Below are 12334 nucleotides of genomic sequence, written 5' to 3'. Positions count from 1 at the left end.
CTGATAGACATTTTATTGTCATTTTTGCAAGAACTTTGTTTCATTTGATCTCTCACCGGCTGTATTGTGAAATGGTACTTACATGTAAAAGGTTTCCGCCAGCCCCCAGTAATGTACAGAACTTTTTAACATTATTTTATCAATTGTTGGGCCAAAAAGGATCTAAAATTCAAAAGGTGGAAAATTTCTCTCACATCCGTTTCATCCCACATGGTGGATTTCACCAGTGATTCAAAGTTTTAAAAATTCCATGAACTTAAGGATTTGGCAAATTCCAGAAAACCTCTCATTGAAATGGTTGACTTTCTTGATAAAGGCACCCTAGATCCCATTACTGATGCACTGTAGCCGCTGTCAGAGCCTGCATTCATCACTGTACAATAGTCTCCATTGATCTCAAACAGCTGAAGTCAACCTATAATAGCTCCTCTGTCATTCTGTATACTCTGTGTATCGTACTCTTTATCGCTGACTGCAGACTATAGCTCCTGTATAATGCGCGACCTAGTAACCTACTTTCAGTATCTCTCTCTCTGCCTAGCAACTGGAACCATCAGAGCAAACATACTGTAGCTGATCTGTGCACTGTTTTGAAATTTCCAATCTCAAATTTGCATTCTCTTAATTTGCATATCCTAATGTCTTTACATTATCATATAATTAAAAGTACTGAGTACGCCATGATAAGTCATCAACCTTTAACTTCACAAAGACACATTCATGACTCAAAATGGGATATCTGTGCCCTGTTTTGTAAATCTGACTCAACCAGTTCTAATTAATCAGTGTAAATTCCTGAAGTCATTTATCTATTTATTCATTATCTTAGTCAATTGGCACCTTGGTTGTATATAGTGTGAAATCTTAATGAGTAATAATTAGTGACACTAAACTAAATTACGCATATTAACGATAACCTCCTTGGGAAAATAATTCATTTGTGTTTGAACTATATTCTTGGAAAATAGCATATATCATGATTGAATGGTTATTTTAGATGGCCATCAGGCCTCAAAGTTTAAGGTGGTTTCATGTTTCAGTCAGTAATTTCATCAAGTTTGCAGTTTCTAATGTCTAATTTTGTGACAAATTAGTGTTGCTCTGCCAACTTTTCAAATGAAAACAAAACATTTTAGTCAATTATGGCTTGTTCTTTATTTTAATTTTGATACTGAATTTAGGACAAACCTTATATGAACATTTGAGATTTTAAGTATGTTTGTCTGAGCATAGGAATGTACTACTTGTTTAAACAACGGAATGTGCCTTTGCGATTGTGTACATCAAATGCCTACTGTCAATGATTGCATCTACACAGACAAATTACTGCACATATCTAGTGCATAATACTGTCGTTTGATCTGACCTAGAGGTCACGACCCAAGTTAAATGAGGTCAGAGATCAGCAAGGTCAGCTGGGGTTATAATTTATAAACAGGGAATGGCAGGTGACTGGAATTATCCGCTTTTACACACCTTGCTTGATATACTGCTCTGTCTGTCCATCTATCTGCATCACAGTCTATCTCCGTCTGTCTGTATATGTTTGTGTCCCCATACTGTAGTCACCAAAGCACATACACACACTCCATCACATTCATTGGGTATAAAAGTTCAATCTTCAAGTTGAAATATGTAGACTATGGCATACAAAACTCAAGAAAACTTGAAATTATTTTTTTATCACAGAAAATGATAAGGTTTTTATGGCTTTCCCTGCACATTGTGAAATTTGATGTCACAGATGGGTTTGTGGTGGAATTTACAGTAGTCCTAAATACAGCTAAAACATTAGTCACAAATTGATAAATTGAGGTACTATTGACAACAGCAATGGTTGCAACTACAGAACATGACAGGTGCATACATACATGATAAATAAAAAAGAAGCAAAGGTGACCAGTATACTGAGTTTGTCAAAGACCAGCTGACTGAAAAATGTTCCAACTAAGTGGTGAATATAGAGCCAAGGGTATGGCAATATTGCCATCCAAATACACTGATTTGTCAAGAATTTTAAAGTTTCATTCCATGTCTTTTTGAAATGGTGTCAGTGATCTTTGTAAGGTTATCATGCCCTAGCTAGGAATGTTGTACTCCATGTCCTGGCGTATGATATCTGCCGCAAAAATGTCTGATATTTATTGGAGCATGTTCTAGCCTTCAAACTCTCTCGGTATTTTCACATCTCAGTTTGTGTTTGTAAGTTTATTATTTAAAACTCATAGACACTCTGAAAAGGTCACAGTAATGAAATGCCATATGGTCAGATGACATTTTTTATGCCGCCAGAAAAAAAAGTCGAATGATGTGAAAATTGCTTTATGAATTTTTGTTGGAAAAATTAAATTTAATGGCGGTCTGATTTATAAAGAGCAAAAAATTGCTTGAATGTCTAACATTTCTGACCAGAATATTTGTTGCTCACAGGATGTAAAGTAATATTATGTTGCTACAAGGTTATGATTATAAACTTTTCTTCACAGTTTACAAGAGTTCAAGGTGAAATTTATGTAATATTTTACGTATTTTTCAGAGGCATGATACAGGTCAAAGGAGAGATGTACACTATTGAACCAGTGCACGGAAATGTTGGTACTCAGGTATGTAACGTTATAGACTACAATGTCAGTGTGATTTCTGTCAGCTTAGGACAAAGCCCTGCTGTCAATCTCAGCTTGTCTCAGGTGCTGTTATTTTGTACGCCATGTTTAGCCCCCAGGTTCTATCAGGTTCTATACAAGCTCCGTCGTTGGAAACAGGCCATAATTAACAATTACCAAACTCTAGTTGCTAAAGGCAATACATTATAAATTTAGAATTGAATATTGGAATGTAGTGATAGTTCACCAATTGAAATTACCAAAGTTGAATTTTCAGTGTAGACCTCATGCCAAAATGAGAATTCAAAAGTACAGTTTTCACATCTGCAGAATCTTATTGCTATTAAATTACAATAGTTTTTGCAATCACAGGTACATATAAAATCAAAATATGTTTTCTGGTATGAAGGTCTGACAATCTATCAGCAATGCCACAGTATAACTGAAGTGTTTCAGTGTTAAAAGTCAATGCATTCTAAAATAACTAATCAGGAGGAGTAATTCCATCAGTGAATATCTGGTTTCATGTGGTTTACCTTGCTTGGTCTGGCCTGGTTGTGGTACAGTGAATTTCCAAATAACATTAGCCATTCAAATCTCTGGTGGGTGGGACAATTTCTTGAACACACCTCAGGCATTCAATAAAAGCTAATGATTTGTCCACCTACAGTACAGTGTTTCTTAAGTTAAAGACCAGGGAAGTCGTATGTATCATAATATTTCAGCAGTGAGCATATCAATTATGGTTATATGTATAGAGTGGACATGCGGGCAATGCGTAAATCGACTTACAGTTGTGTAAGATTGGCATTGTGGACATCAGACAGTTCACAGAAGAAGTTGAGCGATTATTTGTTTTTTTATATGCAGCAATACAAAATGAAGTGTTGGTAAAGTTAAGTTCAGAAAATTGTTTAGAATGGATCATTTGCAAACTATATTTTGTGGCAATTACTATTTGCTAAGATCTATGTTTCATATTTGACAAAGGGAATCTTAGCATGTATGGCTAAAAGTGCACGGACATAATTGGTTGAATATGGTAGGCCATGGTGGCCGGGGTTTTGCCATTAAAGGGGATTTCATACTCAGACAGTACCCATGGGGTCAGTTGTTTTCGAGTACTACATGTTAGATATCAGTGCCCTCATTGTAATTTGTATGGTGGCAATATTGTCTTCGAGCTGACCTGCAACCATCACTTTGCCGAAGACTTGTCTGTGGAAGGCGATTATAAGTGCCACTGCTAGACTAATGATAACTTAGAGCGACAGGAAGCCAGACTTTTCATTGTGCCTAAATCCTCCCAGCAGGTAACTGATTTGTAAGAATGGTATTCATAGTCCGATGACAGCTAGTACACGCAATCAACCGTTGCCTTACACTGCAAGTGCAGGCAGACACCAGCTGCAGACAGAAATCAATTCTTTTACAAACAAATGACCCAGACTGATATTATTTTTCAAGGCATATTGGCCACTTCTCCTTCCTCTGTTCGATGGTTTTTCTGAATTTGATTTGAAATGAAAATGCATTGAGAACACAACCCACACAGTTCTAGTCCTGAGTTTGGTAATTATTTGTCAGCTATCACATTTCTATAATGAAATCAACTCCCTGGAGAAGTTTTTAATGCCAGTGCTCTGGGAAGCAGAATGTAATTTTCAGTTGTAGTTGAATTGCAATATGGTGTCATATACGATGTCCAAACCAAATATGGGAATTGTGATATGCCACAGAGAAAATTACGAATAGGCTTTTAAAATATAAAATGTTAAAATATTGTTGTGAAACCTAGGCAGAGAAATTTCGAACACACTATCGTGGAGTATAGAATTCTTAACATTCATTGCGTCTCACATGCATGTTTTCCAGGTTTCCTTGCGGTGAATGTTTACATGCACGAAACACATTATCAACAGCTTTCGTTAATTCATTCCCATGTCCTGGCATGGTTTCAAGGGTGTCCATTTCCAGCATGTTTCATTTCAGTTTTATCAACACAGATGTCCATTTCACAGCTGCATGGGGATTGCACACAGACGCGCCGCTGATACCATCTCTGACCTCACAGGGTCACGGGCCAGGACTAAAAATAGAATGGAAGGAATCACGTTCTTCACCTCAGAATGTTTGGATATAGCAACGTAAACCAGAGCCTGTCAATTGATACATATGCCCTACTTATTTCTGAAATTTTTGATCTTATTGAGATTAGTTTTACATATTTCATATTCAAGACCGACACAGGCACTTTTATTGGAATTTCATCAACAGAAAAATTTTGATGCTACATCATGGAATGCTCAGTATGCAGAGAATGACACACTGATACAGCTCACAACATTAATGCAGCTGTAACTTTTTATGAATATTGTCGCTATTTTTGTGTTGTGTGTCAATTGCATGTTCTTGTTCTACTCCCCAAAGCATTTGGAAACACCTAGCTTTTCAACTGATCAACACTACAGTGTCTGTATGCATAAAATATAGTTATTGTTGACATTGTCTAGACAAAAATTTACTTGTCAACAATAGCAATGCAGTCCTCACATGTACAGGTTGAGTTGACAAGCTGAATACTGTGTGTATTAACATGCACTGGGGAATAAAACAAGAAATTACAGTTGACAATGAAAACAAAAAATGGTGGACAAAATTATCAAAAGTTACATCCACTGGCTCCTCAACTATGTTACATTTTGTTCACTTTGTACTGAAATAAACAGTTACGGATTGAAGAAAACATTTTTACTGAACAAATACGTGCCTGGCAAGAAATGAAAAAAACGGCAAGAAGAACATGCAACCCAATACATCCACCACACATTCCAGCACACCTCAGCGATCATTTTCACAGTCCTTGCCCTTGGCAACTGTCCCGAGGATGTGTGGCCAGCGTTTCTATCACAACTTCAAATTTCTCAAACCCAGCATGATACATGGACGTGCTTACCAATCACTGAATATTTTCAGCATACATTGTAACTTCTATCCACAGGGAGAAAATACTGCACATATTATGTCTAGACATCCATCCCAGACAATGTCTCAGTCACTTAACATGCATGGTGAGACCCACGTGATGTTATTACACTCATGCCATCCAGTGTACCGTAAAAACACTATTAACTGAGCCACCATATAAAATGTATCATAAAACACTATTGATTGAGCTACCAATATTTGTTTATCATTGGTAATTTTATTATTTTCTTTTTCATAATAGAAACGTACTCATGGTTTGGTTTGCAGAAATTGATGTACTAGTCTTTTCAAATTCATACATTATTCATAACATTTGATGTCCAAAATATATGTTTTATGGTACATTATGTGTGTCATTTGCTGCCAATCAACCTTTCCGCACAACATAACCACTGGATTCTTTTTAAACACTCTCATTCCTGCATTTTTTTTTCATCTCTTACCTCTGCTTTTGTCACACTTGTCATGATCCTCAATATCTCTGTTGTATCACTTTTGATCAGTTGGAAAATTATTGTCGGTAGTTGATGCCATGTTAGCTAAGTTTCAGTCCAAATTATTGGATTATTGAATTATTCTAAGGTTAATGAAATCAGGTCGTGTTTATAGTACATTTTGATGTGTCAGCTCTTCTTGTCATGATCCCATCAAGATCAAATTATTGGCATCAAAACTGCTTGAAGAAGGTGTTTCAAATTATGTGCATCAATGCTGAATCAAATGTTTTTGTGTTGTTTTGGTATCAATTGAAGCAACCGGTATAAAAACATAGACCAGTTCAAAACACTTTATTAGTCAAGATACGCATGGACACCACCATTGGCATTCCAAATACTATTGTTATGCTATATGTAAGACTATACAATCACCATCCTGAAATGCTTTTGAGACCTTTTATGAAATGCCCTTCAGAGCATGTAAAAGTCAATACATTTACTCTTTAGAAAGAAAGATATTTTCAATTTGTCCCAAATTTACCAATGATCAAAAACAGGTGGGTTTCTCAAGTGATTAAACAAGTAGACCATAAAAATGCTTGATTTAATATGAATTACCAACAGCCATTAAAATGAAAAGATAGTTAATTTTTACATCAGTAGCTACCAGTAAATATATACCATGTGGTTTCAAATCAGTCATTTCCCATAATTCACTAACCCCTCTTTCTCATGAGATATGAACTCATTCCAAATGATACCCTTTTAACAAAATATTTATATTTAACAACTAATCATAAAACAATTTCACTAAAAATGAGCTTAATAGTTTGGCATTTGTTGATTTTGATAGTGATAACATTTCATGTTTTCCATTACTAATTGGAAAACAAAGAAAAGTGATATAAAAATTGTGAAATCTCCTTTCTCTCATCTTTCAACAATCTTTTAACACTAAAAGTTTCTATATGCCTATATATCTTTGTCCTCATAAAGTGCATAATTATTCGCCTTTCTGTATTATTGCTGCTGTAGTGCTATCTTAGCACTGGAAATGATTTTCAAAGAATGAAAAGTTTCAAGTGAGAACTGCCTGACTTCAAAAGAATCCGAACCTATTAATAATTGCTGTCATTAAATGGAAAAAATGAAAACTCTTTGTTGTACATTTTGAAAAATATGTCTGTCGAAAAAAAATATAATGTTTGATATTGTTGCCATCAAACTACTAATTTCATAGAAAAATGATTTTTGACGATTGTAAATAGACTTTTTTTTTTATTGTTAGTGTCTTTTGGGTAGTACATTGTGAAAAGTATTTGTCAACCGCTAGAGTTAATATACTGTTCATTTATGTTAATAGTGCTTCATTAGTGCTTCATAAATTGTTTCTTCTGCAGGGATAAATAGTCTTGCCAGTACACACAGAAGGGTAAGTATATTTTATGTGACCAATTTTGAACCCATCCATCTGTTGTTTCAGTATAGATGTCTCCGCCAACCATCAAGGTCAGCGTAATATTGAGGATAAAATTATTCATGCTTGAGTCCAACATCATGTTAGATTGTCAGCATAGTTTAACAGTACAGAGACCCTACGTGTTTATTTTATTTTTCAACACACTTCCACTCATTCATGTGTGATAAAATTGGAATGTCCTTCTCATCCATTCGATAAAATGTCTGAAAATTTTGTGCATCAAGGACACAAATAACAGGAGTATAATGCCATTGATGAGGGTAAAGTATGTGAGAGAATTTTGGCCGAAAATAAAATGAGAATGGTTGACAAGTGACTTAACATCAGGATTTTTCTGCCCCTTTTTTGTGCTATTTTCAATTGATGTTACAGTAATAGGTTACAAAAGTATTTTTCACTGTAAAGGATCTATCTTATGATTTGAATTTAATCACAGCAAAATTATTTCTGTCTTCTTTAGGCTTTTAAGTTCTGACAGTTGTGTTCCTGGATGGTTGTTGTGAAATTGTACAAGTGTATTTTTTCCTATACAGTAACCTTAGTTTCAAATTCTAATTCTGGTAACTTCTCTCAAGTAAAATGACTGGTGTATCAGTCATGCTCCTTAGGTCAATCAAGCTGAGGAAATATTCATACAAAATTTATAACTTTTAGCTTTTGGGAAAGAATATGAACTTGTTTTTTAAACGTAAACTTCATGAAATGCATTGTATAATTTCCAATTTCAGGTACGTAGAGACATAAAAGAGGAAATCAAGTATGTGGAATTGGCAGTTGTAGTGGATCAGGCTTTGGTAAGTTGTAATTCATAAGGGATTTCTATTGTAGCTTGTTTCACATTGTACAAAATGCTGACTGCACTTAACATTAGATCCAGCCATACTTTGACCTTTTTGATTGGTATATGTGAAAGTGTTTCATCTAGAGAGGGTAATGGGGGATTCCCCCTCTGTTGACATGCTGGCACCCCCTAGTAATTTGTCAAGGCGGGCCTGCCCCCGTGAAATGGTGCCAGTCACCACACCTTAGAGATACAAGTAGAACACGTGAGCTGGTGAAATCCCTCGTAAATTTTCACTAAAGGAAAAAATCCCCCTGTAAATGCCATCCTGGATGAAACACTGATGTGATGTACTGCTTTGGTTCACCTATGCACTTTCTGGCCTATGAAACACCATATGAAGTCTATGTTAATCATTTTACCCCCTTTTTTCAGTAGATGGGTTTTATCCAGTCAATTGAAAACTAGTTGCAGGCTGGTGTAAAAGGGATCATCTTCACTGTTTTAATATGTGACTGCCTATAAGTATATTGTCTTCCTTTGCTTGTTGGGATTTTTTATTACATCCAAGGTGTGCTTTACATGCACAATCAAATTTAACTACACTCACGGCTGTGAAGGGTTAAGAAACTCAAATTTATAAACTCATCACGTTTTCTCATCCACTACAGGGACTTACCTGGGGAGAAGACACTTTACAATATGTACTGGAAATCGTCAATGTTGCAGATCAGGTAAGGATCAAAAATCAGAGAAATCTTTATATGACTAGTAAAAGCAACTATTATAGATATGAAATAGAATAGTTAATATACTACCCTGTACAGTAATATGTTGTTTCATTATCATGGATGGAGGAAACTTACAGATTTACTGTGATATTCAAATCAGATATGTGTCCATTTCAGGCATTTTGTTTCAAGATTTCTGAAGAAATGTGACCTATACCCTTATGTTCAATGATCTTCACGTATTTCTGGTGAAACCTGAGAGTCTTCATAAATATCTGAAAAATATCATCCTGTTTTTGAGATATCCTAAGTACTTAAAATTTCAGGAACACAATTATTTGAATTTGAAGAATCCAAGACTTTATTGAAATGAAATATCTAATTAATGTTACTGAATTTGAAATGGTTATCCCGTAGATAAATGGAACTATATAATATACTATCATATTGAACATATAAATATATATTTTATGAAAACTTATTGCTATTCATTCTGTTAATTTGTGTGAAACATTTTTGTCACTAGCTAAAGTTTTATTTTCATACATATCACAAGTACGATGGACCATCATCTGCTTTGTAATGAGGTACATTTGTGAAAATAAATTTTCAGTGATGTCACGGAAAGTTTTGATTTTAAACTGAAAAAGACCTTACTGGACTTTTGTGTACCTGTAGGTGCTGCATAGCTTTGTGCCTGGTTCAAAAATTTATACAACACTGTGAAAAACCAATTGAATTATCGGTGTATGAAATTCACTTCATGTTTCATCACAAACCAGAATATCCCCCAGACTGAAAATGCTGATGTGAAACCTGTTCAAATTTTCAATCTTTTCTTGCAGTATTTCCAAGCCTTGAACACACGTCTGAGGTTGACCTACGTTGAGGTCTGGACTGAGGGAGATCCAATCAGCCCATCCTCAAGCATACTTACAACCCTTGAACAATTCGATGAGTATGTGAACTTGGCAATGTCATCCGTTCATAAAGACAACACCCAGCTGCTGAGGTAAGCATTTTGCCACTTGAACCAATGATTTGTGCAGGTGAGAGTGTCTGTAGCAAAAAATATGAAATTAAACTGTTTTATACAACAGAGGAATTCAGTCCCTTTAAAGATGAGTAATTTTTACATCGATTGACAATTAAATCAAAGTTTTCTTCTTACATTTCTCAACTCTGTAAGTGATTTCAGGAATTTGGGAAATTTGTTTGCATCAGACTGATACCAACGCTGTACATGTAATACATTGTAGCATTTTCTTATAGTAGTTTGTGCCTCAAAATGGAAATACTTTTAACTTTTGCTCAAATTTTCCATCAGGAAACTTTAAACCATCCCATTCCAAAATCAAGGATAAAAATCAGGGTGCACCATGTAAAATTTAGTACTAGCAAAACATATCACCTAATATTTTTTCTGACACTTCAAAATGGCCACCAAGACAAGTCTGTGTGATTTTACGGTGAAAAATTAAATTTTCTATATTTATAAAAAGTAAAAACTTTTAACGCCATGGGTTTTAAAATGAGCCTCCACTATAGGTAGACCAATAAAGTATTTTAAAAGTTTGAGAGTCCGAATATCTGTCCCGGAGACACATTCTATCTTAAGTCAATGAGTACTTTTGTTTATTTTTTGGTGTAATTGAGCATAATGGTCTCACTGGTCTGCCGTGTATATCATTACCTCCAAAGCTGAACTGGTTTGACCAGAGGGATTGAACTGCAGAATCTCATTGTCTCATTGTTGTCACGTATTGTAGGGGATTTCTGGATGAAAAACAGCCAGGCGTGTCCTACTTTGATGGCATGTGTTCTGATCATTCAGTTGGCATCACCAGGGTAAGTACAGGACAGTAACTGTAAACTGGTAATGAACCTTATAATTCCATTTCACCTTCCTGCACAAAGTAATATTACAGCTACTCTGCTGTCTTAGTTTCATCTATGCCAATCAAATTTTTGTCATCGTCAATACAAAGTTTATCTTTATAACTTCCTAGTAACTTCTACACAGGTTTTTAACAAAATTCACAGTTGTACCTTATTTGTCAAATGCAAGAATTTAAAACTTACAAGATAGCACATAGAGTGTCATGTAAATGCACACTAAAATAAATTCTGAACTGAGGACAGTGATACAGTCCAGTTCATATTCTTTTAAAACTGACTCAGATTCCATTGATATTGTCATTCAACAAGGATTATTTCATCAATTTGGCATATTTCTTAGTTAAAATTCATGAATATTGATCAGGGTTTGTAATTTTCTTTTCGTAGGCAACTTTGGACACGTCAGTGGATCAGATGGCTGAGATTGCAGCCATACTGGCACATCAGATTGCCAATAACATGGGTATAAGAGATGATGAGTACCATGACCAACTGAAAAGTGAGTAGCAAAATATTTCGTGCTTGCAATTGTGTGCATACGCCTGGCCCTGAGTGTATAAGCCCAGTCAGATTACAGAAACTGGATGTAGCCCTGGATCCTGTGGCAGTATGAGAAGCAGTGTTCTGTGGTTGGACATGCTGATATGACATGACTTCTCACTGCCTCCAAGGATCCATCAATAGAAAAACCAATTAGTTTGTGGCTGTTTGTCATAAAACCACTGACTGTCGCAATGAAACCATGGACAGAGATGTGCATTCATCCTCTTTACTGTAACCTCTGTCCTTCACCAAGTTTGCCGGAATCTGACTCAGAGTGGATTTATTTTCATTTCTTGCCATAATCACACAAATTTGGTGCTTTTTCTACTCGTGAAAAATATGCACGTCAAAATTCTGTCTGCTCGCCAGTGTTTGGAATGGACTGATGAATGGCAGTGGTTTGAGTTTAAATCCTGGCATTTACTATGACAACACTTCCATTGTTAATCTCTGAGATTGATTTTCCCATTCTCATTCAAATAAGATGTCGACTAGTCTCTTATAACATATATGCTTTTTATCCAAAAGCTGACTGCAGTTGCCCATCTAGCTCCTGTATAATGGTGCAGCGAAGTCTGTAAGTATAACTAACGTCTCTAAAATCTTTGAAAATTGAAAAGTTATCAAGACAATATACTCAATTTTATTTCAGTGATTTTCTTCAAATAATTCTTTCTTCAAGTTTGAATTGAATATTGTGCATTTTGTTTTGTTCAAAGCATTGATGCTTTGTTCCGTCTGAATTTGAATTTCAGAGCGTTTGCTGCAGGAACTGAGTTCTCAAGTTGCAGTCTTATTGACCTGAATGCAGCGTTAGCCGTTGGCAAGCTGACGTGTTTACTGGATGAACCCACTGAGGTGAGGTGCTGTCT

General features: G+C 35.5%; 1 protein-coding gene and 1 long non-coding RNA gene across 2 annotated transcripts in view; one reads left to right on the top strand and one right to left on the bottom strand.

The window, feature by feature from the left end:
- The window catches only part of LOC139140641 (zinc metalloproteinase-disintegrin-like EoMP06), a 33782-nt gene that overhangs the window by 13031 nt on the left and 8417 nt on the right, over positions 1 to 12334 (top strand). Inside the window, exons 5-14 of the mRNA XM_070710011.1 lie at positions 2537 to 2603; positions 5605 to 5674; positions 7429 to 7460; positions 8237 to 8302; positions 8961 to 9023; positions 9866 to 10032; positions 10790 to 10868; positions 11307 to 11418; positions 11991 to 12039; positions 12218 to 12320. Coding sequence (XP_070566112.1) covers positions 2537 to 2603; positions 5605 to 5674; positions 7429 to 7460; positions 8237 to 8302; positions 8961 to 9023; positions 9866 to 10032; positions 10790 to 10868; positions 11307 to 11418; positions 11991 to 12039; positions 12218 to 12320 — 808 coding nt within the window. The remainder of the gene's footprint in view (positions 1 to 2536; positions 2604 to 5604; positions 5675 to 7428; positions 7461 to 8236; positions 8303 to 8960; positions 9024 to 9865; positions 10033 to 10789; positions 10869 to 11306; positions 11419 to 11990; positions 12040 to 12217; positions 12321 to 12334) is intronic.
- Positions 4159 to 5679, bottom strand: LOC139140645 (uncharacterized). Its single transcript, XR_011554035.1, has 2 exons — positions 5560 to 5679; positions 4159 to 4692 (listed from the first exon to the last, which is right to left on the bottom strand). It is a non-coding gene; the product is annotated as an uncharacterized lncRNA (long non-coding RNA).

This window comes from Ptychodera flava, chromosome 9 (genome assembly GCF_041260155.1).
Source record: "Ptychodera flava strain L36383 chromosome 9, AS_Pfla_20210202, whole genome shotgun sequence".
In the NCBI taxonomy this organism is placed as follows: domain Eukaryota; kingdom Metazoa; phylum Hemichordata; class Enteropneusta; family Ptychoderidae; genus Ptychodera; species Ptychodera flava.
The sequence above is the reverse complement of the archived record's forward strand: the minus strand, read 5'-3'. Positions and strand labels throughout refer to the sequence as shown.